The following is a 24,482-nucleotide window of genomic DNA, read 5'->3' on the forward strand; positions in this document are numbered from 1 at the left end:
ATCTATCTCTTGCCTATCAGAGATTTCTATCTATGTTGTCTTTCGTTTCTGTCTTGCGTTCTCTCCAAGTTGTTGTTTCTCCTAACTAGAAGAAGGCGATGGACAATAAGCAATAAGTTTGTTGCTTTGGAATCTAATCAAACATGGGATCTTGTTACTTTGACTCCTGGGAAGCAAGTTAAGGTTGTAAGAAGATTTATACTATGAAACAACATCCTAATATTAGTGTGGAAAGGAAGAAGGCTTGAATGATTAACAAAGGTTACACTCAATTATATGGAGTAGGTTATACTAAGACCTTCTCCCCAATGGCCAAGATGGGCTCTATTTGTGTCAATATTCCCTAGCTGTTCATTTAGATTGGGCATTGTTTCAGCTTGATGTTAAGAATGCATTCTTCATGGTGATCATGAGGAGGTGCATATGGAGCAACCTCTAGGGTATGTTGCTCTAGGGGAGGAATGTAAACTGTTTAAGTTCAAGAAAGCTAAATATGGATTAAAACAGTCAGCACAAACTTGGTTTGGCAGATTCAGTAGTCTGGTAAAACAATTTGGTTTAAAGAAGTGTAGTGTCGACCATTCAATGTTTAGAAAAGACATCAGTTGGGAAAATTATCTTGACAGTTTACGTTGATGATACAATCATTACACGCAGTGATGGTCAGGGAATTAAGAAGTTGAAGCGATTTCTGCAACGACAATTTTAGACTAAGGAATTGGGACAAATGAAACTTCGTAGCTGCATGCAAAGAGACATCTTGGAGTGCACATCGATTCGCATAGAGATTGCTAGATTGAGTTCTTGACTGGGGTTGCGCCATCTTCAGCTTTGGACCCAACTTGGATTTGGATTTTTGGGTGTGAACTACCTCTTTGGGAGCTGCAACTTATGCTACCCGTATCAGGTACGAACCCAATTTAATTTGAACATCAAATTTGATCACCTAACCCTAGATTGATCCTAAGAGAAAATAGTTTCTCCATGGGAATTTTGATTTCTCCAATTCTTGGACTGATAAATGAATTAAATTTCACACTTGTAAACCAGCAAGGTTTGACCCTTTTGGACATAAATCAGTCTTTTCAACACCTGCAATTCTATTCCCTCTAAATAAGGGAGTTTGCAATGGAAAGGCTCAAAATGTAACCAATAAGGATATTGTAAAATCAAATCCAAAATTCAATCCAACTAAAAATTCAAAGCATGTTTCTTCTTACTACATTTATTGTATTGATCTGCATCAATCGGATAGCTCCATTCCAAAGCCTCTGTGGTCTATCTTCTCCCAGATGACCTTTAAGGAGGGAAAAGAAGATTGAGACAAATTTCTCCCTTGTCTTATACTTCTACTTCCTTCCTAACTGATAAATTTTGGCTGTATTCCTAGCCTGGGAATAAGTGACAGTAACTATGTCCCATATTTGAACAGAATGGTATAGCAAAACAGGATTCATGTAGCCAACCCCATATAGTTGGGAGAAGGCATAGATGAGGATGATGATGGTTAACTCTGTCCCATATTTCCTTTGCAGTTGACACAAATATATGGTTCCTTGCAATGTGAGGCAGCATAGAGCAAACAGCCAAGACATTACAAGGAGATTATCTTGCTCCAGTTTAGGATAGATTGCCTCCAATGGACAGCTTGGTCAACTGTTAATGATTCAAGAAAAAAATACTTCCATCAAGTTTGACTGTTCCTATCTTGTTATTTGAACTGTCACCAATCCCCATGTAGTAGGCTCCATTGGAAATTCCAGACAGCAGTGAATCCCTCTTGAGGGAGAAAAGACAACACAGCTCCCTCAATATCCATCCATCCAAATAATATGAGATTGGTTTGAAACCCTCAAGAATTTTCATACGAATCAAACAATGGAAATCAACCCCAGTTTGAAGCCCCTTACCTCCCCAACAAATCTGATTTTTAGAAAAGGTGATTTTCTTGATTTTCATTATAAAAATCAAGAAAAATACTAAAATAAATTCAAAAACCTTCCAAACCTGCGCAAAAAATTCCTAAAAAAGAGCTTGACCTAATAGTACCTTTACCTCCACCTGCACAGGTCAACCATACAGCCTGCTGACATCAGCCACCAGCAATGATGACATTAGCAGTCAATGGAGATTCTGATCCCAAAGTTCAGTGTCCTCTAATACCAACTTGCAATTTTTGATGTCCAAGAAACAAAAAAAATTATCAGAAAATAGAAAACTAAAAAAGTACAAATTTATTCATAGTTGGCAACCACATTGTACGATTAAAGACACCTCTTTCTATTAGCCTTTATATGAAAATAAAAAATTACAAATTCACCCATAATTAGAAACCACATTATAAGACTAAATACAATAACTTAAATACCCTTGTTGATATAGATATGCTCCTTAACATGAATCAAGCTGCAGATGTCTACAACCAAATACGTTAGGATATATAGAATCACAAGAACATAAACCAAAGAGAAAAGAAACCAAGAAAATCTAACTAAAAATAAGTATGCAAAAAATATTCCAAGATGATGCTTACGATTAGATGTAATTCAAAATAAAAATGGAAGTTATCTATCATGTGTCTTGAACTTTTCATGAAAGTATAAATCATGAACACTTCTAACTTCTAAGCATGTACATGGCCCATTTGTGCAAAGCATCTCAGTGTCAGTTCAAAAGAACGTAATCTATGGACTGATTATCTAAAACTTTATATCTTTAATGATTAAATAAAATGTCTTAAATTGGGACTTAAAAATGTCTTAACAGAAGAATGAAGGTAAATTTAAGGAAATGATTCTTAAATTTAAACAATTTTCAGAGAACAGCTATAAAAGTTAAACAGACAATTTATTAAAAGACAATCTAGTTGACCTAGATCTCAAACAAAAAAAATAAAAATGGTAGTCCTAAACGTAATCTATGGACTGATTATCTAAAACTTTATATCTTTAATGATTAAATAAAATGTCTTAAATTGGGACTTAAAAATGTCTCAACAGAAGAATGAAGGTAAATTTAAGGAAATGATTCTTAAATTTAAACAATTTTCAGAGAACAGCTATTAAAGTTAAACAGACAATTTAATAAAAGACAATCTAGTTGACCTAGATCTCAAACAAAAAAAATAAAAATGGTAGTCCTAAATACCTTCACAGCAATATGAGAACCAACTAGGCCCTTTGCTATCTCCTGAATGTTCTTGTGTGGCTCTACATAATCAGCAAATCAAAATAGGATCACAATTATTAGTACCCCAACTTACAGTTAATACTGAACTAACAATATGGAAAACTATTCAACAAATAATAACTACGTGGCAATCTACAAAATTAGGTGGCAAGTGAGACAGAACAATGAACATTAATTGTAAAACATGGTAGAATTTTAAGTAAACTAATCTAGAGAAAATATTGCAGAACATGTTCTAAACATATCAAGGAAACAAATTAAGAACTTGAAGGAAAAACCCAGGCAAGAAACTAAATTCTGGTGCTGTATAGCAAATATAAGTGAAAACACAGAGGCTTATTTTTCCAAGTAAATAAGAATAAAAACAAGCACTTGTCCATGCATGCATGGAAATATATGTTTGTGACTCTATGTTACATGGGTACAGGTATGTCTATCAGACTAACATGGATACAAGGTATCAGACTCAGAAAGCCCCAACAAAAAGATTTCAGGGATCCAGTAGATATATAGCTACTTTTATACTTTATGTTTTATAAAATATACTCTATTAATCAAATATGTGTGAGATCCCTCATAAGCTGAAACTAAAGAGATAAAGAATGAGATGTGGAGAAGAGGAAATAAGAGAAAGAAGCAAGAAAAAGAAAGAAAATTGGTCCAAGATCATTCAACCAAGGAAGAACAATACAGGTAGGAGGAAAAGCCAACTTTCTTGCTGCATCCTCTACTTTCTCTTTCGAGAAGATGATTCTTTCTTCCTCACTTCAGCCATAAGTATCTTGCCTCTCTCCTCTTTCATCTCTTCATAATAACAATTATAAAAACTAGAAAGGGCAGGGTTAGAAAAACAAAGGAACCTAGGAGTAACTCCAATAGGCCATAAAATGAGAGAAAGTAGATTGAGATGGTTTGGTCACATGCATGGAAGACAATCTACATCACCTATTAGAAAAAGTCATGTATTACAAGTTAAAGGGGCTAGAAGGGCTAAGGGCAGACCAAAAAGGACTTGGGTGGAAGTAATAAGAAATGATTTATAGACCCAGAATTTAACAGTGGATATGGTACTGAATAGAAGAGAATGGCAAAACAGGATTAGTGTAGCCGACCGTATATAGTTGGGACAAGGCTTAGAAGATGATGATGCTTTATGCATTCCAGAAAAATGATGTTTCGCTCTTAATTAGCGAAAAGAAGGCTAAATTTACTAATGAGTCCATCACAATGTTGGCCTCCATATGAATGCAAGAGTATTTTTTTTTCAGCAACACAGAAAAGATTCATTAATTAGGAAAAATCAAGTACAACAAGAAGATGTGGGCGGACAAGCAGTCCACATTGTCCCACTAAATAATACATCACAGCCCCAAGCCAATCCAAAAGACAATCCCTTTAATACAACACAGCCCAAAGGGTACCCAACAGAAATTTCCTACTAATTAGAACATAGCCCAAAACATAGATTGTCTTTGAACCCCTTGCTTAGCTAGACCATTAGCCATGCTGTTAGCTGATCTTCCAATCCATCTTATTTGAATCACCATGTCCTTAGAAGCCTGTTTGAAGTGCCTGAACTCATTCCTTAACTGCCAAATAATTCCCTCCCCTTTCTTCAGCCAGTTAACCACAGTTTTTGAGTCACCTTCAACAATCAACCTATCGATCCTCATTTCTTTAGCTTTTTCAACACCAAACAATGCTGCCTTCATTTCTGAGCTCACCACATCACTATGCTGAATAGAACCTGAGAACATGGCTAGCATATCTCCATTCTCTTCCCTTATTACCCCACCAATGCCCAATGGCCTCGGATTTCTTAAACAGCTGACATCAAAATTTAGTTTCTTCCACCCAGCATCCGGAAGGGACTAGGATTCAATCACCATAGGTTTCCAAGATGCAGTTTTTGCAATTGTACCCCATGACCTGAAAAAGTCTTCTGTTTTAAAATCAGCAAATAAACCCAATGCGCCACCCTTAGAGATATCACTTCAATCACAGCTTCTTTACTTCTTTCTTTGTCTTCAAAGATCCTCAGATTTCTTTCTTCCCAAATTGTCCAAGCAACTGCTGCTCTAGTGCATCTTCCCATGATTCTGCCTCTCCTTTTAGAACACCTAAATAAGTGAGGGCTAAAGAAGCTTTCCAGATTAGCAGGAGTCCAGTTGCACCCAAACAGAGAGGAAAACCACTCCCAAATGAAGTTAGCAAAAGGACATGAAATTAAAAGATGAAAGGCAGTCTCACCATGCAACTTACATAAGGAGCACCAATTTAGTCTTTTTCTCTGGAGCAGATCACAGGTATTGATGGAACCATGGAACACTTCCAAACAGAATGCACTGACTTTAGGAGGAATGGGCTGAAGCTAAATCTCCTTGATAGGAAAAGGAGAGGAGGATGTGGCAACAAGAGAGTTCAAGAAGGATTTGCAAGGGAATGACCTGGACTGATTGAGTGCCCAAACTCTAGAGTCTGAGCCACTGAATTCAGCAAATTAGTCAAAGCAAAGACACTAGACAATTCAGTCTCTCATATTTCTAACAAAACCCATATTCCAACTCAGGTTAGCAGGTTAAGAGGAAGAGCTAATAAAATCACTAATGGGTTTACCTTTAAGACTAGAAAGAGCAAAAAGGGAAGGGAACACCTCGGACAGGGGGGAATCCCCAACCCAGATGTCCTCCCAAAATCTGGTTTTCTAAGCCAAAACCAAATCATACCTGATGTGAGAAAGGAACAAAGGAAGAATGTCATGGATGGCCTTCTAGGGAGCAGCCAAAGTAGCTCTTGAAAGAATGGTAGGATCCATCTAATGGACGCCATAAAGGTTGCGGAATGGGTGGGCGAATTTCAAAAATTTCCTACCTTCTCCCAACTGGGAATCATATTCCCAAAGTTAAGAATACAATATTCAAGGATCCTACTTGAACCATAATCAAACCAGATCTGTACCAAAAGATAAATGGGAGGAATATACCTGATCCGGAGAAGCAGTATCTCCCAAAGTTGGTGTTCACGCCCAAAGAATGCTCCAAGATCCGTTCCTACTGAAGATGACACAGCTGTGGATGGAACAGAACCAGCAGGGTGCGTCCTACACACTGGATCCTTCACAAGAATCCTCTGGAAGTACTAAACACTGAATCCTTTTCAGTCTTTCTTGCAAGACTGATGTCAAGAACAGATTTCTTGACTTTCTTTTCTGCAAAGATCTAATCTTGCAATGGCAGATGGCGGCGGTAGGAGGAGATCTCCAAATCGGAAAAAAGGCTGAACTGTTTTTTTTTCTGTTTTTCTGGAGAGTATGAATCAGATCAGATCTGATTTCGCAGGAGGTATCCTATACCTCTTCAAGGTGGTTCGAAATCTCCTCCTTTCTTCCTGATTAAGAAACCTCCTTTTTATGAGTTATCCCAATCCAAGTCAGTATTTGGATAGGGGATAATCTTAATCCTTTCTGCAGATAGAGTTAGCTTACTCCTGATCTTATCAGGAGGTTACCAAATTCAAATCTAATTTGAATTTGGTCTCTTAGAGTGGATAAGGCTAAAAGGCCCAATCCTTTTACTAACTTTAATCTCAAATTCGCCCCATGGATGGATGATCATATCAGCCCACCTCGAAATGGGCTTCTGGCCCATTAAGTGTTCAGTGTCTAATTACTTTCCAATCTGCTGCCCAGTTGGGCTTCTTTGTATGGCGTGGGACCCAAGCATTGATCTACACACCAGCCACATGGGTTCGGCCCAGCCTTTAATACAAGGCCCAGCCGAATTCACTGAAAAACTCAATGAACCCCTTGAGTCCATCATATGGACCCTATGGGCCCAACACTTACATTAAGTGGTCCCTGGGCTAAGCCATCTTATAAAAACCCAGGGACTGTGGGCAGGTGCAAAATTAGCCCATCAGGTATTATCCTCAATGGTCTTACACTTAACCTCTCAGCCCTTAATGATCAAGCACTACCCGACAAGAGAGGACCTCTCCCTCGGCTGCAAGGTACAGTGCCGCACTCTCCTCTCACATGGATCCCGGGAATTAAAACCATTTGCAAACAATTCGAAACCGTACATATATATATATAAATATATTAATTTTGCAAAACAAAATTCCAACGATTGAAATCAACTGCCGGCAGTTTGGTTTCCATCTGAGAGAGTGCATTCCCGATCATTACCCTTTGTCCGACAAAGTGGCTGATTCTGTCACTATGATCACCCACTCAGATGAATTCTCAATCTGCCCCAACATACCCAGGTTTTGATCCCCTCTAAGGATCTCACTGATTGGCATATCAAAGGCAGCCTGATCCAACACCTAGTAAAATGTCATAATCGAGTCTAGGGGTCAGGTGTAACTTTCCAGTTTTGCCCATCTATCTCCAAGGTCCAGGGCAATACTGGAAATCCAGTTTTGCCCATCTATCTCCAAGGTCCAGGGCAATACTGGAAATCTGGTCCGGTTCAAGGATTCAAGTAATCCCATACTGCATGTGCCTCGGGTCTTACCCTGGTGGCTGAGACAGGCCATCCCAACACTTGGTGGCACACCAGTATCAGCCTTAGCAGGATAAATCTCCCCAGACTTATCCAATGGCTGTGAACATTTAAAACTAACATGAGTCTCTATAAATGTCCAGTTTTAGGGTTTTACACAGAATTAAACCAAACAACATGAATCAAATATGCACTTTATTTATTTCCACTAAATAACAAAAGTACATCAAATCAGATTGAAGCTAAGGGCATACAAAACTGTCTAACAGCTCTATGCAAACAACCCGCATCCCAACCATTGCTTGACAGCCGATGGATAGTTGAAATAACTCTAGTCCATAATTTCTCATCTTCTTTAGGGAATCTCCAAAGCCATTTACTTAGAAAAAACATATTTTTCACATTTCCTATTTCCAAACCCCCTTCATCTTTCAGCTGTCCCACCTAACCAAATGATCTTTTCCCCCTCCCTAGGCTCCCACAAAAATTCCCTCATGATCTTCTCAATTCTTTTTATCACAACTTGGGGCATTTTAAAAACCAACATGTAATAGATTGGAAGATTAGACAAAGTAGACTTTATCATAACACAAAGGCTACTCTTCTTTTTCACAACCCAACAAATCAGCCAAAGCTCTCAAGACACCCTCTTCTAAATTGACACCAGCCACTAAACTCTTAGACCAATTAATTTTCAAATTGGAAATCCTTTCACAGAGGCTCACAACTATCTTTAAATTTTCTACACCTTTTCAGCTCTCCCCATCACAAAGACCAGAATGTCATCTGCAAACTGCAAGTGTGAGACCAAAACTCTGTCTCTCCCTACTACACAACCTTTTATCAAATGCATCAAGTTAGCCTTTGAGATTAATTTACTTAAAATCTCAGCTACCAAAGTAAAGAGAAAGGGAGAGAGTGGATCTCCTTTTCTAAGGCCTCTAATCGCTTCAATGAAGTCAACTGCAGTACCATTCACTACAACAGAAAATGACTTGTTTGCAAACAACCTCTGATCCACTTATACCACAACTCCCCAAACCCATACTTTTTCATGATGTCAATCAAGAAATCCTAGTCCACAAGGTCATAAGCATTCTCCAAATCCAATTTAATTGCTACACCCTTCCTCTTTTGCCTTTTTTGAGCCTCCACACACTCACTTGCGACTAGAATTTGATCAATAATTTGTTTATCTTGGACAAAGGCTCCTATGTATTAGGAAATGATAAAGGGAATCACCTTCTTAGGCCTTAGAGATGGTACCTTGCAATTACCTTAGAGATATTAGTCACTAAACTTATAGGTCTAAAATCTCCAGGCTAGGTGGCAGCTTGCTTCCTTGGGATCAATGCTAAGAAAGTTGAATCCATCCCTGGGCTAATTACTCCCCTTCTATGGAATTCCCTGAATACTTTCATCAAATCATTTTTTTATTATCTCCCAACAATCTTGATAGAAAGCCATTGCGAATCAATCAAGCCTAGGAACCTTAGATCTATCCAATAGAGAACATGGCTTCTTTAACTTCAAATTCCTCAAAGTTCTTCTCCAAGGATTGTACTTGATTCTCTTCCAAACACTCCCAATCCAGTCCATCCAAAGTCCACCTCTCAGTAAATGGCCTACAAAAAATTGATCAAAAGTGATCAACAGAGGCTTTAGCAATTTCTTCTTGATCTGTGATCTCAGCCCCACCCATTACTAAAGAGGAAATTGAGCTCTTCCTTTTCCTTCCAATTTGTTAAAGCATGAAGGAGCTTTGTGTTGCCATCTCTCTCTTGACTTTTGTTTCCAACTGATCTCCTCTCTCAGCAAGGTTAAGATATCCTCTAACTCCTTTAAAGACCATCTTCTTTCTCTTTCATTCCCTACTAACACACCTTTCACTCCTTTCCTATCCAAATCCTCAATTTGAGCAATTGATCTAACTTTTTTTTCTTCCAATCTTCCAAACTCCACTCTTTTATCTCCCCTTTCAGCCTTTGTAATTTTCTCAAAAACTTTTATCCTTCCCAAACAGGTTGTGGACTTTGGGAATCCCACCACTCCTTAACCTTTTTTTTGAACTCCAAGTGAGTAATCCACATGTTCTCAAACCTGAAAGGAATAGGTCCCCACTAACTAGACCTCTGAAACAAGCAGATTTGCCAATGATATGATGTAATTCTGGATAGGGACTTCCCCCTCAAGCCCACCCAATGTTTTTCCCAGTCAAGAGGCATTAAGAACCTATCAGTCTGGAACAAATAGGATTAGCCTGGAGATTGGACCAAGTAAAACAAGATTGGCCTAGTGGGAAATCTCTTAACTCAAAAGTCTCAATAAAATTGTTAAATTTCCTCATACTTGAAGTGATCCTCTGTCTTCCTCCACTTGATTCACCCACAAATTTGATCACATTAAAGTCACCTCCTAAGCACCATAGGCCATCCCACAAACCTCTAATGCCTATTAATTCTTCCCACATCTCATTCCTTTCTCTACAAGAGTTTGGTCCATAAACATTGGTAAGGACCCAATCAAACCCATCCTGGTTGTTTTTCAGTTTTACCGAGACAGAAAATCTTCCCACTAGCTCTTCACAACAAGTAAATAGGTCTTCCTAGTTCCTTCCAGGCTGTTATTATTCCTCCTGGTGCACCCTAGGCTGGTGCAAAATTCGACAGACCGCTTCTTTCCCAAAAGCTCCTAATCCACTTCCTATCAACCTCCTGCACCTTAGATTCCTAAATCAAAACCATGTCTATCTTTTCTTCTTCAACAACTCCCTAATCAATCTTCTTTTTGTAGCACTTCCTAGACCCCTGACATTCCAGCTAATTCTTTTCATTGTACTTGCTGAAAAAAACCCAAATGCCCCCTTATCCTAAAGACCTCCTTTTCTTCTCCCTCCTGGCACTGAACTCTTTGTCCCCTTCAACATCATTGATTAGTTTCTCCACTTCATTCAATTTTTTCCTTCTTTTTCCACCCCCTGTTTACCTTGTCATTTTTTGAGCTGTTACCTCCTTAGATTTCTCTAGGTTAATCCCCATTCTATTACCTAGGTTCTTCACTTGATCCTCTTCCTCCTGCTGCTTTCCTCCTAAAGACTTTCCTTCATGCCTGCAGCTCTTTTCTTTTTCTCTCACCAAATCAGGGTTATTCTTCGCCAATCCCATTTTTTCTTTACCCATCCTCCCCCCTCCTTGCTATGTTCAACATCCCTCACATTTCCCCCAAAGACGCTGCCTCCCTCCCACAATCAGACTTTGGATTTTCATTTTAGTGTACCCTTGAAACTTTGCTACCATATCAAAGATTGAATGGGAGATTGGATGCCTTTACTGAAAAAGGACAGTATCCAGTGTAATTAAAGTGTCACATAGACATCAACTAGGAAATTGCATAGAAATTCTAGAAGTCCATCACCTAGGCAAACAAATAGGCAAGCAATATAGATATAAACATTTTAGTGGGGTAAGTAACTAATTATGCTGCCATTATATGTTCATCTGGGTTTAGGTAACCCATTTTCAGTCAGTAGGAGTATATTTTTTTTTATCAATAACAGAAACTTTATTAATAAAGGTAAAGGAAGAGAATACAACAGGAGAGGGGGGGTAAAAACTCTTACCCCACCCTAAAAGTAAAACATCACACTACAACACAGCCCAAAAGAAACTAGCTCTTCTCACCCCTTGTTTAGCTAAAAAGTCTGCAAAAGAATTGGCACTCCTCTTGGACCACTGAAACTGAATTTGCATGTCTTGAGTGAGCTGGTAAATTTTCTTTTTTTCATTCAAGAATTTCCACAAACTAACATCTTCCTTTTGCAGCCACTTAATAGCCAATCTAGAGTCACCCTCCACCAGCAACTTCCTAATATTCAGCTGTTTGGCTCTTTTTATTCCTTCTAATACTGCTGAAATTTCGGCTCTCAGAGAATCCCCCCAACCTATAGGCCCTGAAAACATGGCCAAAACTCGACCTTCTTCGTCCCTGAACACTCCACCTATACCTGAGGGGCCTGGGTTTCCTTCACTGCTGCCATCAAAGTTCAATTTAGTGAACACCAAAGTCGGAGGAGACCAAGTTAGAACAAGGGAACTTATCAACCGAGCAGACTAGGCTACTTCTTTCCAATTTCTAATGATATCTCCTGCTGAGAATCCTTCAAATAGCTTCATAGACTTGACCTAGTGAATCACCCTAACATAGATTAAGTCAATGATGGCTTCTTTTTTCTTTTCTTTTTCATGGAAAGTACGTTCATTCCTTTCCTCCCACACTGTCCAGCATACAGTTGTTCTTACACATCTCCACAAGATTTTACCTCTCTTTTTTAAGTAGAGATAAACAAACTTTGTACACTTGGAGGGGTGGGCCACCTACAACCAAAGAGAGAGAAAAACCAACACCAGATTCCTAATACAAAAATATAGGAAACTAATAAGTGATAACAACTCACACCACTCGTACATAAGATGCACCAATGCGGGGATAAACACCAACTTGGCCTTTTCTTTTGAAGTAGGTCACAGGTGTTACACTTTCCTAGGATAGCTTCCCAGCAAAAAGCACATAATCTAGGAGGAATTGGTCTACCCCAAACTTCCGGAATCGGGAAAGGAAAATCAAGGGCCGATTGGGAATGGGTTAATTCCTTGAAAAAAGAAGAGCAATAAAAGATACCCAAAGGACTAGGAGCTCAAATCCTACTGTCTAGTCTAGAGGGGTCAACAACTACCTCCTCCAGAATCTTCAGCAAATTAGAAATGGAATCCAATTCAGAGTCTCTAAGAGCCCTTTGAAAGCCCAGGTTCCAATCAGGGGCAGAATTAGAAAAGGTTAGGAAGGTAGCAATATGCTCATTTTTAAACCTTGAGAGAGAACAAAGAAGGAAATTGCTCTTTCAAAGGTGTGTCACCCACCCAGATATGTTCCCAAAATCTTATAGAATTACCAGAGCAAAGGTCATACCTAATAAAAGGAAGGAAGGAAGAATAGCATGAATAGACTTCCAGGGAGAAGCTCTTGTGGCCCTAGATGGAACACTCGTGTCCCAGCCATCTGCCTCTTGCCCATGAATACTTGGGATAATTTTAGCCCATAGATTTTCCTTTTCCTTTGTCAGTCTCCATAACCATTTCCCCAACAAAGCTTCATTCTTCTCCTGCAAGTTACCCAATCCAAGACCACCATCATTTTTAGCTCTAGTGTCTAAATCCCACCTAACTCTATGATCCCTTTTCTCTCATAAGTTTCTCTAGCACCCTACACACTCCCTTAGTAATTTTAAACCCAGATAGAAAGTAGATTGGGAAATCGCCAAGGTTGCTTTAATCAAAGTTATCCCACCACCCAAAGACATGTAGTTTTTCTTCCATGAAGAAAGCCTTTTTGTGAATTTCTCAATCACTAGATTCCAAAAGCCCCTTTTTCTAGGATTATCACCTAAAGGAAGCCCCAAATACTTCAGTGGCCACTGAGCAATCTCGCATCCCAATATTTGAGCCCTTTCTTCCACCTCTGCAGCACTCATATTAATGTCAATCACACAACTCTTATCAAGGTTGACTTTGAGGTTAGTCACTTGTTCAAACACATTAATCACCTGTTTTAAGTTTCTAACCCACCTAATCGCATCCCCTCCACAAAACAGAATTGTGTCATCCGCAAATTGTAAATGAGTGACTGGAACCCCATCCCTCCCAACTCTCCAACCACTTATCAAACCTCTAGAATCTGCCCTCTTAATAATCCTCCCCAAATCTTCAGCAATCAAGATAAAGAGAAAAGGGGAAAAGGGGTCCCCTTGTCTAATACCCCTAGTAGCTGGAAAATGGTCTACCACCCTACCATTCACCAGAATGGAATAGTGGCAAGTCCTAATGCACCCTTTTATCCACTTACACCACCTCTGCCCAAAACCGAAAGACCCTAGGAATTCCAACAGCACTGGCCAATCAACTAAGTCGTAAGCCTTTTCTAGATCCAGTTTACACAGCAACCCTATCTTCCCATTTCTTTTTAGATCTTCCACACTCTCGTTTGCAATTAAGATTTGATCCACAATTTGTTTGTTCTTCACAAATGCACCTTGGCTAAGGGAAATGGTTGTGGGGAGAACCTCTCTAATTCTACGAGAGAGAACCTTAGCAATAATCTTTTTGAGGCTATTGACCAAATTGATGGGTCTAAACTCCTTAGGGTGCAAGCTCCTTCCTTTTTTGGAATTAAGGCAATAAAAGTAGAGTTCAAACTTGGGTTAATCACCCCCTCTTTCAAAGAATTCTGAGAACACAATCTAAATGTCGTCCTTAATTATCTCCCAACAGTCTTGATAAAAAGCCATCATGAAACCATCAAGTCCTGGGGCTTTAGCTCTATCCATAGAGAAAATGGCATCCCTTATTTCTTCCAATTCAAACTCTCTTTCCAACCATTCCATCAGCTCTTCAGGGAGCCTGGGCCAATCCAAGCCTGCAATTCTTAATCTCTCATTTAAAGGTCTCTTGAAAATATATTTGAAATGATTCACAAAAGCCCCTACAATCTCGTTTTGTTGGGTTAAAGTTATACCATCAACCACCAAATTAGAAATGGAGTTCTTTTTCCTTTTACCATTAGCTATAGCATAGAAAAATTTTGTGTTCCTATCTCCTTCCTTCACCAATTTGTGTCTGGATTATTGCTTCCAACTGATCTCTTCTTTAAGAAGTAGATCCTCCAAATTATTCCTCAATTTCCACCTCAACTCTTTATTCCTTTCCCCAAAGCAGCCTTGTTCTTCCTTTGTGTCTAAAACCTCTATCTAGTTAATCAACTGTTGCTTCCTTTCTTCTAATCTCCCAAAGTGATGAATATTCCACTCTTTGATTTTAACTTTAAGCTCTTTTAACTTCCATAGGAATTTCATACCTACCCAATTAACCTTTGGGTTACTTTCATTCCACCACTTCTTCACTTTCTCTTTAAAATCCGGATGAAGCAACCACATATTCTCAAATCTGAATGGGGAGGGCCCTCTATTTCCAAAATCAGACTCGCAAAGTGAAATTGGCCAATGATCAGAAGTACCTCTCGATAAGGCCCTTGACACCATGTCACTCAAGTTCCTTGAGTTCAAAAACATTTATAAACTCATTACACTTCCTCATACTGGTTGTACTCCTTTGTCACACCTTATTATACTCTTCACTGAACTCAAGTTCCTTGAGTTCAAAAACATTTATAAACTCATTACACTTTCTTTGTCTGTAACTAGTGTGGCCATAAACATTAGTTAAGACCCATTCAAATCCATCTCCCACTTGCTTGAATTTGACAGACACCGAAAACCTTCCAACTAATTCTTCATCTGTTAGACAGTGTATGCCCTTATCTCCAATCAGAATGATGTACATTATGACATTTAATGTAAATGAATAAAATACATATTTGATTTGTGTTATCATGATGTGTTTCTATATAATACCCCTAAACTAGACACATATGAGACTCGTGTTATTTTAGAATCTTCACAGTCGTTGGAAAGATCTAGGGAGATTTATCCTGCCAAGGCTAACACTGATGTGTTGCTAAGTTGGTTGGGGTGGCTTGTCTCAACTGCCAAGGTGAGACCTGAGGTACATGCTGAAGGGATGAGAGATCCATTGTATGGATGCCCAAATCTCCCACAACTATAGATCGAACTGGCAAACAGGGCGGCAAGAACAAGGAGGCGGTAGAACATAGAGACCGTTCTCCAGTTCCCCGTATGCGATGAATTTATTGTTTCTTTTAATAGTAATCGTAATATTAAAGAAGACAGAATAACCATCTGCACACAGTTTTGAGACAGAAATCAAAATTCTCCTTAAATTTTGTACATAAAGACAATCTTTCAATACAATTATTCATTCTCTAAAAAGTAACTCCACGGTTCCTATGGCCGCGGCTGCAACAGTTGTAGTAGTCCCCAAGTAGAGCATGACTTCTCCTTCACTCAGCCTTCTGTTTACCTTGAACCCCTACAGTGAGTTACACGCATGAGCTGAAGCCCCGGAGTCAATACACCAGGACGCAGAAGCTACCAACAGATTGGTTTCTATAACACAAGTTTCGAAATTACCTTTCTTGGATTCCAGGTGGGCAGAACAGTTCCTTTTCCAGTGGTCGATTTTCTTGCAGAAGTGACAGGCATCCGATGCTTTGTCTTTCTTCTGCTTCTTGCCCTTAGTGGCTTTCTTCTGAGGCTTCTTTGTCTTCATCTTTCTTCTACCTGTCTTGCTAGCTTCAACAAGCATAGCTACGGGCTCATCCTTTTTAATCAGTTCTTCATCTCTTTGCAACATATTGCTGAGCTCTTGTAGGCTGACATTCAGCTTGTTCATGCTATAGTTCATGATGAACGGATTAAAGTAAAGAGGCAAAGAATTAAGGATAGCATCTATCTGGGTTGCAAGGTCCAACCCGAACCCAAGAGCCTCTAGTTCGTTGATGTATCCCATCATCCGAAGACAATGGTCATAAACCTGTTGGCCATTGGTCATTTGTGCGGTCATGAACTGTTTCAAGACCTTTTGTCGAGTAGAATGATTCTGCTCTTCATACATCGTCCTGAGATTGTCCAATATGTCCTTGGCAAGTTCGATCTGATCGAACTGCCTCTGTATTGGGTTATCCAAAGAGGCAATGATGTAACACCGGGCAAGGAAGTTTTTCTCCTCCCATTCCTGATAGTCTCTCCTTCGGGCCTCAGAAGCCCTATCACTCGGACGCTCCGGGGCAGGATTCTTTGCCACTTTATCTAACTTTTCAAAAGCTAGGACTAGCATAAGGTTCTTGTACCAGTCGGCATAGTTTGGGCCCTTCAACTTGTTGTCATCAAGCAATTTTGCAAATGATCCGTTTACCATTTTCTGATAAAAGAGCAAACATCAGTCCACAACCATATTTGATTCATGTTCATTTCCATTTATTCATCTCTGAGATTTCCCTCCTTTCTCAATGACGAAGACTACGGGTTGTCTCTGGAAATGTGGGAAATCACATAGGATGCATGGAGCCAACTGTTTCAGCTGCATAACCCCACCACCTTTCTGTGAAGGATCATATCTACTCATCATATGAATTTTCCCTTTGGCCTCTGTCAGACAAGGTTCAGAGCTGTTTTCAGGTAAACCTTTCTATCCAGTGAGTGCTTACTCATCATATTCGTGAACGCCAAGGTACAGTGAGAGATGGATAGCCCTCCCACATCGGTCTATGACGCCCCTATTATCTTATGAAACACTCAGACAAGCCCAACAGCAAATGGATAGCCCATTTTCTGGTGCGTTTCCTCATTACTGAATGACCCATCCTCATGCTAATGATGGAAGGCCTTTAGAGAATTCATCGTATGAATCTCCCTATCACATGCACTCATATTAACTGGAGGGAACAGTTAAATACGCCCTAGTTTGATCTAGGTCAAACCAAAGTGGCTCTCACTGACTTTCATAAGGCCAGATTTTGGTGGGCCTAAATCGGCTAGGGTTCCGCATGTAACCTCTTGATGAGGTGTGGGGCCCACCACTGAGGGAGGTCATCCAACGACCTAAAGGGACACCATGGCAAAGATGTGCATTCAGCCATAGTGTGCGCAAGAGCCACTGTCGATTGACCATGGGCCAAGCACCTATGGCCCATGTACGTAGCACATCACACATCCATACATCTCACGCAGGGATAAATTAATCCAATCAATTAATCATCTGTAAGGCCCATTTGAAGCCCATTTTAAATCCATAATATTAACCATTAATATTATCTAGGTATACGGGTCGAATGGTTCAGCCCATATAGCTTTAAGTGTTAAGTGGGATTTTAGTAATTTTAACTATTTAAAAATGGGCCTTTACAGGCTGGGCCGAATTAACCATTTAATTAAATATCAATCATCAGGCCCATTAGTGGGAAAATTAGTGCTGACGTTCAACCTTGATTAAACCCTAGATTCGGAACAGTTTGAACCAATCTTGGTTCGAATGGGTCTAGGGTTTGATCTTTGATTAAATCTTTAATTCAAGAAAATAATCTGAAATTAAATACTGATAAAAGAAAAACAAGAATCAATCAAACAATGTTGTTCGCACAATCCATCCTACAAAACAAAGGTTAGATCACAATTTGCAGTTTCATAAACTGCAAATCGCAGATTGTAATTCTCTCATCTACGAAATCTCCTTCTCTGCAAAATCTCCTTTTCTGCGTCGCCATCTTCGATCCAAAATAAAATAAATAGAAATCCTAATTTCTATTAATAATTACATCAAATCGAATACCTAAACATTTAGTCTAAAAAATAAAAAAAAAATTATTTTACAGACCAAAAGTAATAAAGCAATCCAGAAGCTGCAAAATCGCAGGTTCCCTGCGCAAATCAAGATTTCGATCTCCTCTTGTACGAACAGCCCATAAATCAAGAAAATCATAAAAAACAGTTCTAAATAATAATAAGATTTATATAAAATTAATTTCAGATTATTCGCCCATTAATTTTTGGGAACAAATTTCCCAAAAACCCATATCTGTGCAACTCGGGTAGAACGCCTTCTGCCCATTTGCGCAGGTTAAGATCTGAAACAAATTGGTTCAAGATTTGAACCATGGCTCTAATACCATTGAAGGGATGAAAGATCCATTGTATGGATGCCCAAATCTTTCGGAATAAAGGGGCGAATTTCAAAAAATTTTCTCTCCCTTCAACTGGGATTCGCATTCCCTATTTAGAAAATCACATTTTCAATGATCATTCTTGAACCATAAACTGAACCAGATCTAAACCAAAAGGAATAGGAGAAGATTATACCTAATACGGAAAAACAGTATCTCCCAACGAAAGTGTTCACGCCCAAGGAAGGATCCAAAGACTACTCCCACTAAAGATGGCGCAGTGTAGGATGGAGCAGAATCAGCAGTGTTCTTCTCCAAGAACTCTGTCCTTCGCAAGAAACAGCAGGATGGCACGTGAGCACAGCTTCCTATCAATTCTTTCTCAAAGAACTAATGTCAAGATCGAATCTTGACTTCTCCCATAGCTGGAGATCGAACTGGCAAACAGGGCGGCAAGAAAGAATTTTGCAGGGTTGCTTAATTCTTTCTTCTGTGATTTCAGCTCTGAAGAGGATCTGATTATGTGTGTCTTCTAAAGGCTGCCGCCCCCTCCTTTTGTTAACCTAAAAGATCAGTTCCTAATCCAGTTAGGAGCTGCTTATCCAAATCATATTTGGATCAGCCCTCTCTTTAAGTGATAAGGATAAACCCTTATCTTATCTGCAGATTATATTAGCTTTCTCCTAATATCTTATCTGAGTGGATAGGGTCAAGACCCTATCCTATCTGCTAATCCATCTCAGAATTCTCCCCATATTAAACTAATTAAATAGCCCAATTCGAAATGGGTTTTAGGCCCATTAAGCTTATGTGCTCACTTAACCTTCCCAACTGTTGCCCAGTTGGGCTTCCCTGTATGGCATGGGACCCAAGCATTGATCTACACATCAGCCACATGGATTCATCCCAGCCTTTGTTACAAGGCGTGGCCGAATACACTGTTATGGAATGTGCACCCTTTGAAACCCATCAAATGGGTTCTATGGGCCCAACACTTACCCTAAGTGGTCATTGGGCCAAGCCACCTTGTAACACCCAGGGACTGTGGGCAGATGCAAGATTAGCCCATCAGGTATTATCCTCAATGGTCTTACACATAACCTCTCAGCCCATAATGATCATACACTGCCCGACAAGAGAGGACCTCTCCCTCGGCTGCAAAGAACAGTGTTGCACTCTCTGCTTATATGGATCCCAGGAATTAAAACCTTCTTGCAAACATTTTAGAAACCATAATTTATATACTTTTATATCTCTTACAAAATATATTTTGCAAAACTAATCTCAACGATTGAAATCGGTTGCCGGCGGTCTTGGTTTCCATCAGTGATAGTGCATCCCCGATCATTACCTTTGTCCGACAAAGGGAGTGATCCTGTTACTACGATCACCCACTCGGATGAATTCTCAGACTGTCCCAACATACCCAGGTTTTGACCCCCGCTAAGGATCTCACTGATTGGTATATCAAAGACAGCCCAATCCGACACCTAGTGCAAAATCATAATCGAGTCCAAGGGTCGGTGTAACTTTCCAATTTTGCCTATCAATCTCCAAGGTCTAGGGCAATACTGGAAATCTGGTCCAATTCATAGATTTAATTAACCCTACACTGTATGTGCCTAGGGTCTCACCCTGGCAGCTGAGACAGGCCACCCCAACCGACTTGGTGGCACCATAGTGTCAGCCTTATCAGGATAGGTCTCCCCAGACCGACCTACTGGCTATGAACATTCTAAACTAACACGAGTCTCATTAAGTGTCCAGTTGAAGGGTATTACACAGAAGCATACCAAGGGATCATGAATCAAATATGTACTTTTATTCATTTACAACAAACTCATAAAATACATCATTCTTATTGAAGCTAAGGGCATGCAAAACTATCTAACACATGCAGTGTGGGTTTTCTTAAAACCCTAAACTAGACCAAAATTCTAGTATTCCCTAGACCTTGGAGATAGATGGGCAAACCTGGAATGTTACACCTTACCCCTAGACTCGATTATGATATTTCACTAGGTGTGGGATTGGACTGTCTTTGATATGTCAATCAGTGAGATCCTTAGAGGGGGTCAAAACCTAGGTATGTTGAGACAATCCAAGAATTCATCTGAGTGGGTGATCATAGTGAAAGGATCTGCCCCTTTGTCGAACAAAGTGAATGATCGGGGATGCACTCTCTCTGATGGAAACCAAAATTGTCGGCAGTCGATTTTAACCGTTGAAATTTGTTTTGCAAAATATATTTATATAGAGATACACACACACACACACACACACACACACATATATATATATATATATATATATATATATTTATGGTTTCAAAATGTTTGCAAAAGGTTTTAATTCCCGGGATCCATGTGAGTAGAGAGTGCAGCATTGTTCCTTGCAACCGAGGGAGAGGTCTTCTAGTGTCGGGCAGTGTTTGATCATCATGGGATGAGAGGTTAAGTGAAGACCATTGAGGGTAATACCTGATGGGCTAAACTTGCATCTGCCACAGTCCTTGGGTTTTCATAAGGTGGCTGGACCCAATGACCATTTAGTGTAAATGTTGTGCCCATTAAGAGCCCATGGTGATGGACTCAAGGGTTCACTGTCTTCTACAGTGAATTCGGCCAGGCCTTGTAACAAAGGTTGGGCTGAACCCATGTGGCTGATGTGTAGATCAATGTTTGGGTCCCATACCATACAAGGATAGCCAACTGGGAAGTAGGTTAAAAGGTTAAGTGATCACATAGACTTAATGGGCCTAAAGCCCAATTCGAACTAGCTTAATAAGATTAATTAAATAGGGGGCGGATTTGGGATTTGGATCAGTAGATAAGATAAGGGATTGTCCCTATCCACTCAGAGAGTCCAGATCCAAATAATGATTTGGATCAAGAAACTCCTAATTAGATTAGGAAGGCTAATATTTATCTGCAGATAAGATAAGGGATTATCCTTATCTCTTTAAGAGAGTCCATATCCAAATACAAGATTTGGATTAGGAAACTCCTAATGGGATTAGGAGATGCTCTCTTTAAAGGCTATAAATTGAAGAGAAGGGCGAACCTCCAATACACAATTCTCAGTTCAGAGATTACAAAGAGAGAAGAACATGCAGTTCGATTGCTCCTGTCTTTTGCTCTTTCCTGCTCTTGCCGCCATACCAGTTCGATTTCCACTTGTGGGAGAGATCAAGAAGTGTTCTTGATATTACCTTTTGGCCAAAAAGGTAATCAGAAGTCGTGCTCACTAGCCCACCATCAGATTCTTGCTGAAGAATCAAGTTCTTGCTGAAAAGCCATCCTGCTGATTCTGCTTCATCCTACACCGTGTCATCTTCGATGGAAGCGGTCTTTGGACCTTTCCTTGGGCGTGAACACCTTCATTGGAGGTTATTGTTACTTCTTATTAGGTATAACCCCCCACTCCCTTTTGGTTTCAGATCTGGTTTGGTTTAGGTTCAAGATTGATCCTTGAAAATACAGTTTTCTAAAATAGGGAATGTGATTCCCACGTGGGACAGAGAAATATTTGAAATTTCGCCCGACCTTCCTGTAGGGTTCGGCAATCCATATGATGGATCTCTCATCCCTTGAGTTCAAAACATTTATAAACTCATTAAACTTCCTCATACTGGGTTGTACTCCTTTGTCAAACCTTATTACACTCTTCACCGAATCTAATCACATTGAAATCCCCTCCTAGACACCAAGGCCCATCCCACAAACCTCTAATGTCTTCCAGTTCTTCCCACAGTTCTTTTTTTCTCTGTAACCAGTGGGACAATAAACATTAGTTAAGACCCATTCAAATCCATCTCCAACTTGCTTGAATTTGATAGACACCGAAAACCTTCCAACTAATTCTTCAACTCCCTCTACAACTTCATTCTTCCACATAGTGATTAATCCTCCAGATGAGCCCCACGAAGGGTTCATAACCTAGCTAAGGCCATTTGCTCTCCACACACTTCTAGCCCATCTCTTGTCAAAGGACATAAGCTTAGATTCCTGAATTAAGAAGATATCTAAATTTCCTTTCCTTAAAACCTCCTTTATTAGTGCTCTCTTTCTTACTTTCCCCAAGCCTCTCACATTCCAGCTCACAATCTTCATTACTCCAATAAATAATCCACCCCTACCCCTAAACTTTTCTCCTACACTTCTCCTTCCCTTCCCCTACCCTTCCTCTCACTAATTCTTTGTCCCCTTCCACATCCTTTTTCAGCCTCTCCACCTCACTTAACCTTCTTTTTCTCACCTTCCTCTCCTCTTTTTTATTCTTCAAATGCACTTTCAACTCATTCAAATTTTTTATCTTGTAGCCTAGCTTTTCTACAAATTCAGCTAGGGAATCATCTCTTTCAATTCCCTTCTCAACCATTGTGTTTTTGTCCTCTCTATGCATCCCGTACAACTCCTCCTGTTCAATCCTCCTCTATCTTCTTTAGACCCACCAACCTTACCCTCATTCAACTTCCCCCTCTAATTCCACCCTAGTTAGGTTAGCAAGCTCTTCCGAAGTTAAGTTACACGCTCCCTCCTCCCTCTCACCCTTCTTCTATATATACCCACCACCCTCAACTCTGTCAGCTTCAAATCCATGGGTAATCGGCAATGAGGCAGGCCTAGAACCTGGGAGACAGCCATCAAGAGCAGAGCAAGGATTAGTTTCAAAACCTAAAAACACACATACCTGGGTCTGAAAACAGAGGACGTTCAACATCTATCTGGGTTTCACAGTTCGGTAACAGAGTATGCTTTTGCTGGCCACAACCTAGGCATGATAAACTCTTGCTAGTACTTCCTAGGCTCTATCGTTCATCCCCTCCTGATATACCTATATCTGAATTCTAGTGTACAGCAGTTAACATCTCATCAGTTCCCTGCCCTCTGTTCATTATCTTGTTTGGTTCTTTCCTACCCAAGGTTCGGTTCTCCCCCCTAACCTCCAAGTAGCACACAGCATCGTTTATCGGCCCACCTGTTAGACAGTTTTGTATGCCCTTAGCTCCAATCAGTTTTGATGTACTTTTGACATTTAGTGTAAATGAATAAAGTGCATGTTTGATTCATGTTGTGTGGTATATTTCTGTGTAAGACCCTTAAACCGGACACTTAATGAGACTCGTGTTAGTTTAGAATGTTCATAGCCGTTGGATAAGCTTGGGGAGATTTATCCTGGCAAGGCTGACACTGGTGTGCTGCCAAGTGTTGGGGTGGCCTGTCTCAGCTGCCAAGGTGAGATTCAAAGCACATGCAGTGTAGGATTAATTGAATATTTGAACCAGACCAGATTTTTAGTATTGCCCTGGACCTTGGTGATTGATGGGCAAAACTGGAAAGCTACACCCAACCCCTAGACTCGATTATGATACTACACTAGGTGTCGGATTGGGCTGTCTTTGATAAGCCAATAAATGAGATCCTTAGCGGGGGTCAAAACCTGGGCATGTTGGGACAATCTGAGAATTCATCTGAATGGGTGATCATAGTGAAAGGATCAGCCCCTTTGTCAAACAAAAATAATGATTGGGGATGCACTCTCTCTGATGGAAACCAAACCGCCGGTAGTTGAATTTTGTTTTGCAAAATTTATATATGAGATATATAGATATATATGGTTTCAAAATGTTTGCAAATGGTTTTAATTCCCGGGATCCATATGAGGAGAGAATGCAACACTATTCCTTGCAGCCGGGGAAGAGGTCCTCTCTTGTCGGGCAGTGTTTGATCATTATGGGTTGAGAGGTTAAGTGTAAGTCCATTTAGGGTTACACCTGATGGGCTAATCTTGCATCTGCCCACAGTCCTTGGGTTTTTATAAGATGGCTTGGCCCAGGGACCACTTAGTATAAATGTTGGGCCCATAGAGTCCATGTGATGGGCTCAAGGGATTCACTGGGCTCTCCAGTGAATTCGGCTAGGCCTTGTAACAAAGGTTGGGCCGAACCCATGTGGCTGATGTGTAGATCAATGCTTGGGTCCCACGCCATACAAAGAAGCCCAACTGGGCAGTAGTTTGGAAGCCTATTGAGCACTTAATACTTATTGAGCCTAAAGCCCATTTCGAACTGGTAGATTTAATTACCCACTTAAAGGGGCGGATCTGAGATTCAAATAAAGATTTGAATCTGGTAATCTCCTGATAAGATCAGGAGTGGGT

At 40.0% G+C, this 24,482-nt stretch overlaps 1 protein-coding gene across 1 annotated transcript in view; it reads right to left on the minus strand.

Annotated features, from left to right (window-relative positions):
- Positions 1-24,482, minus strand: part of LOC148865440 (Nucleic acid-binding proteins superfamily) — an 86,507-nt gene that overhangs the window by 31,253 nt on the left and 30,772 nt on the right. Inside the window, exon 3 of the mRNA XM_088979133.1 lies at positions 3,148-3,209. Within this exon, the coding sequence (XP_088835259.1) occupies positions 3,148-3,209 (62 nt within the window). The remainder of the gene's footprint in view (positions 1-3,147; positions 3,210-24,482) is intronic.

The sequence above is a fragment of the Nelumbo lutea genome, chromosome 3 (assembly GCF_056320005.1).
Source record: "Nelumbo lutea isolate HS-2025 chromosome 3, American lotus-T2T, whole genome shotgun sequence".
In the NCBI taxonomy this organism is placed as follows: domain Eukaryota; kingdom Viridiplantae; phylum Streptophyta; class Magnoliopsida; order Proteales; family Nelumbonaceae; genus Nelumbo; species Nelumbo lutea.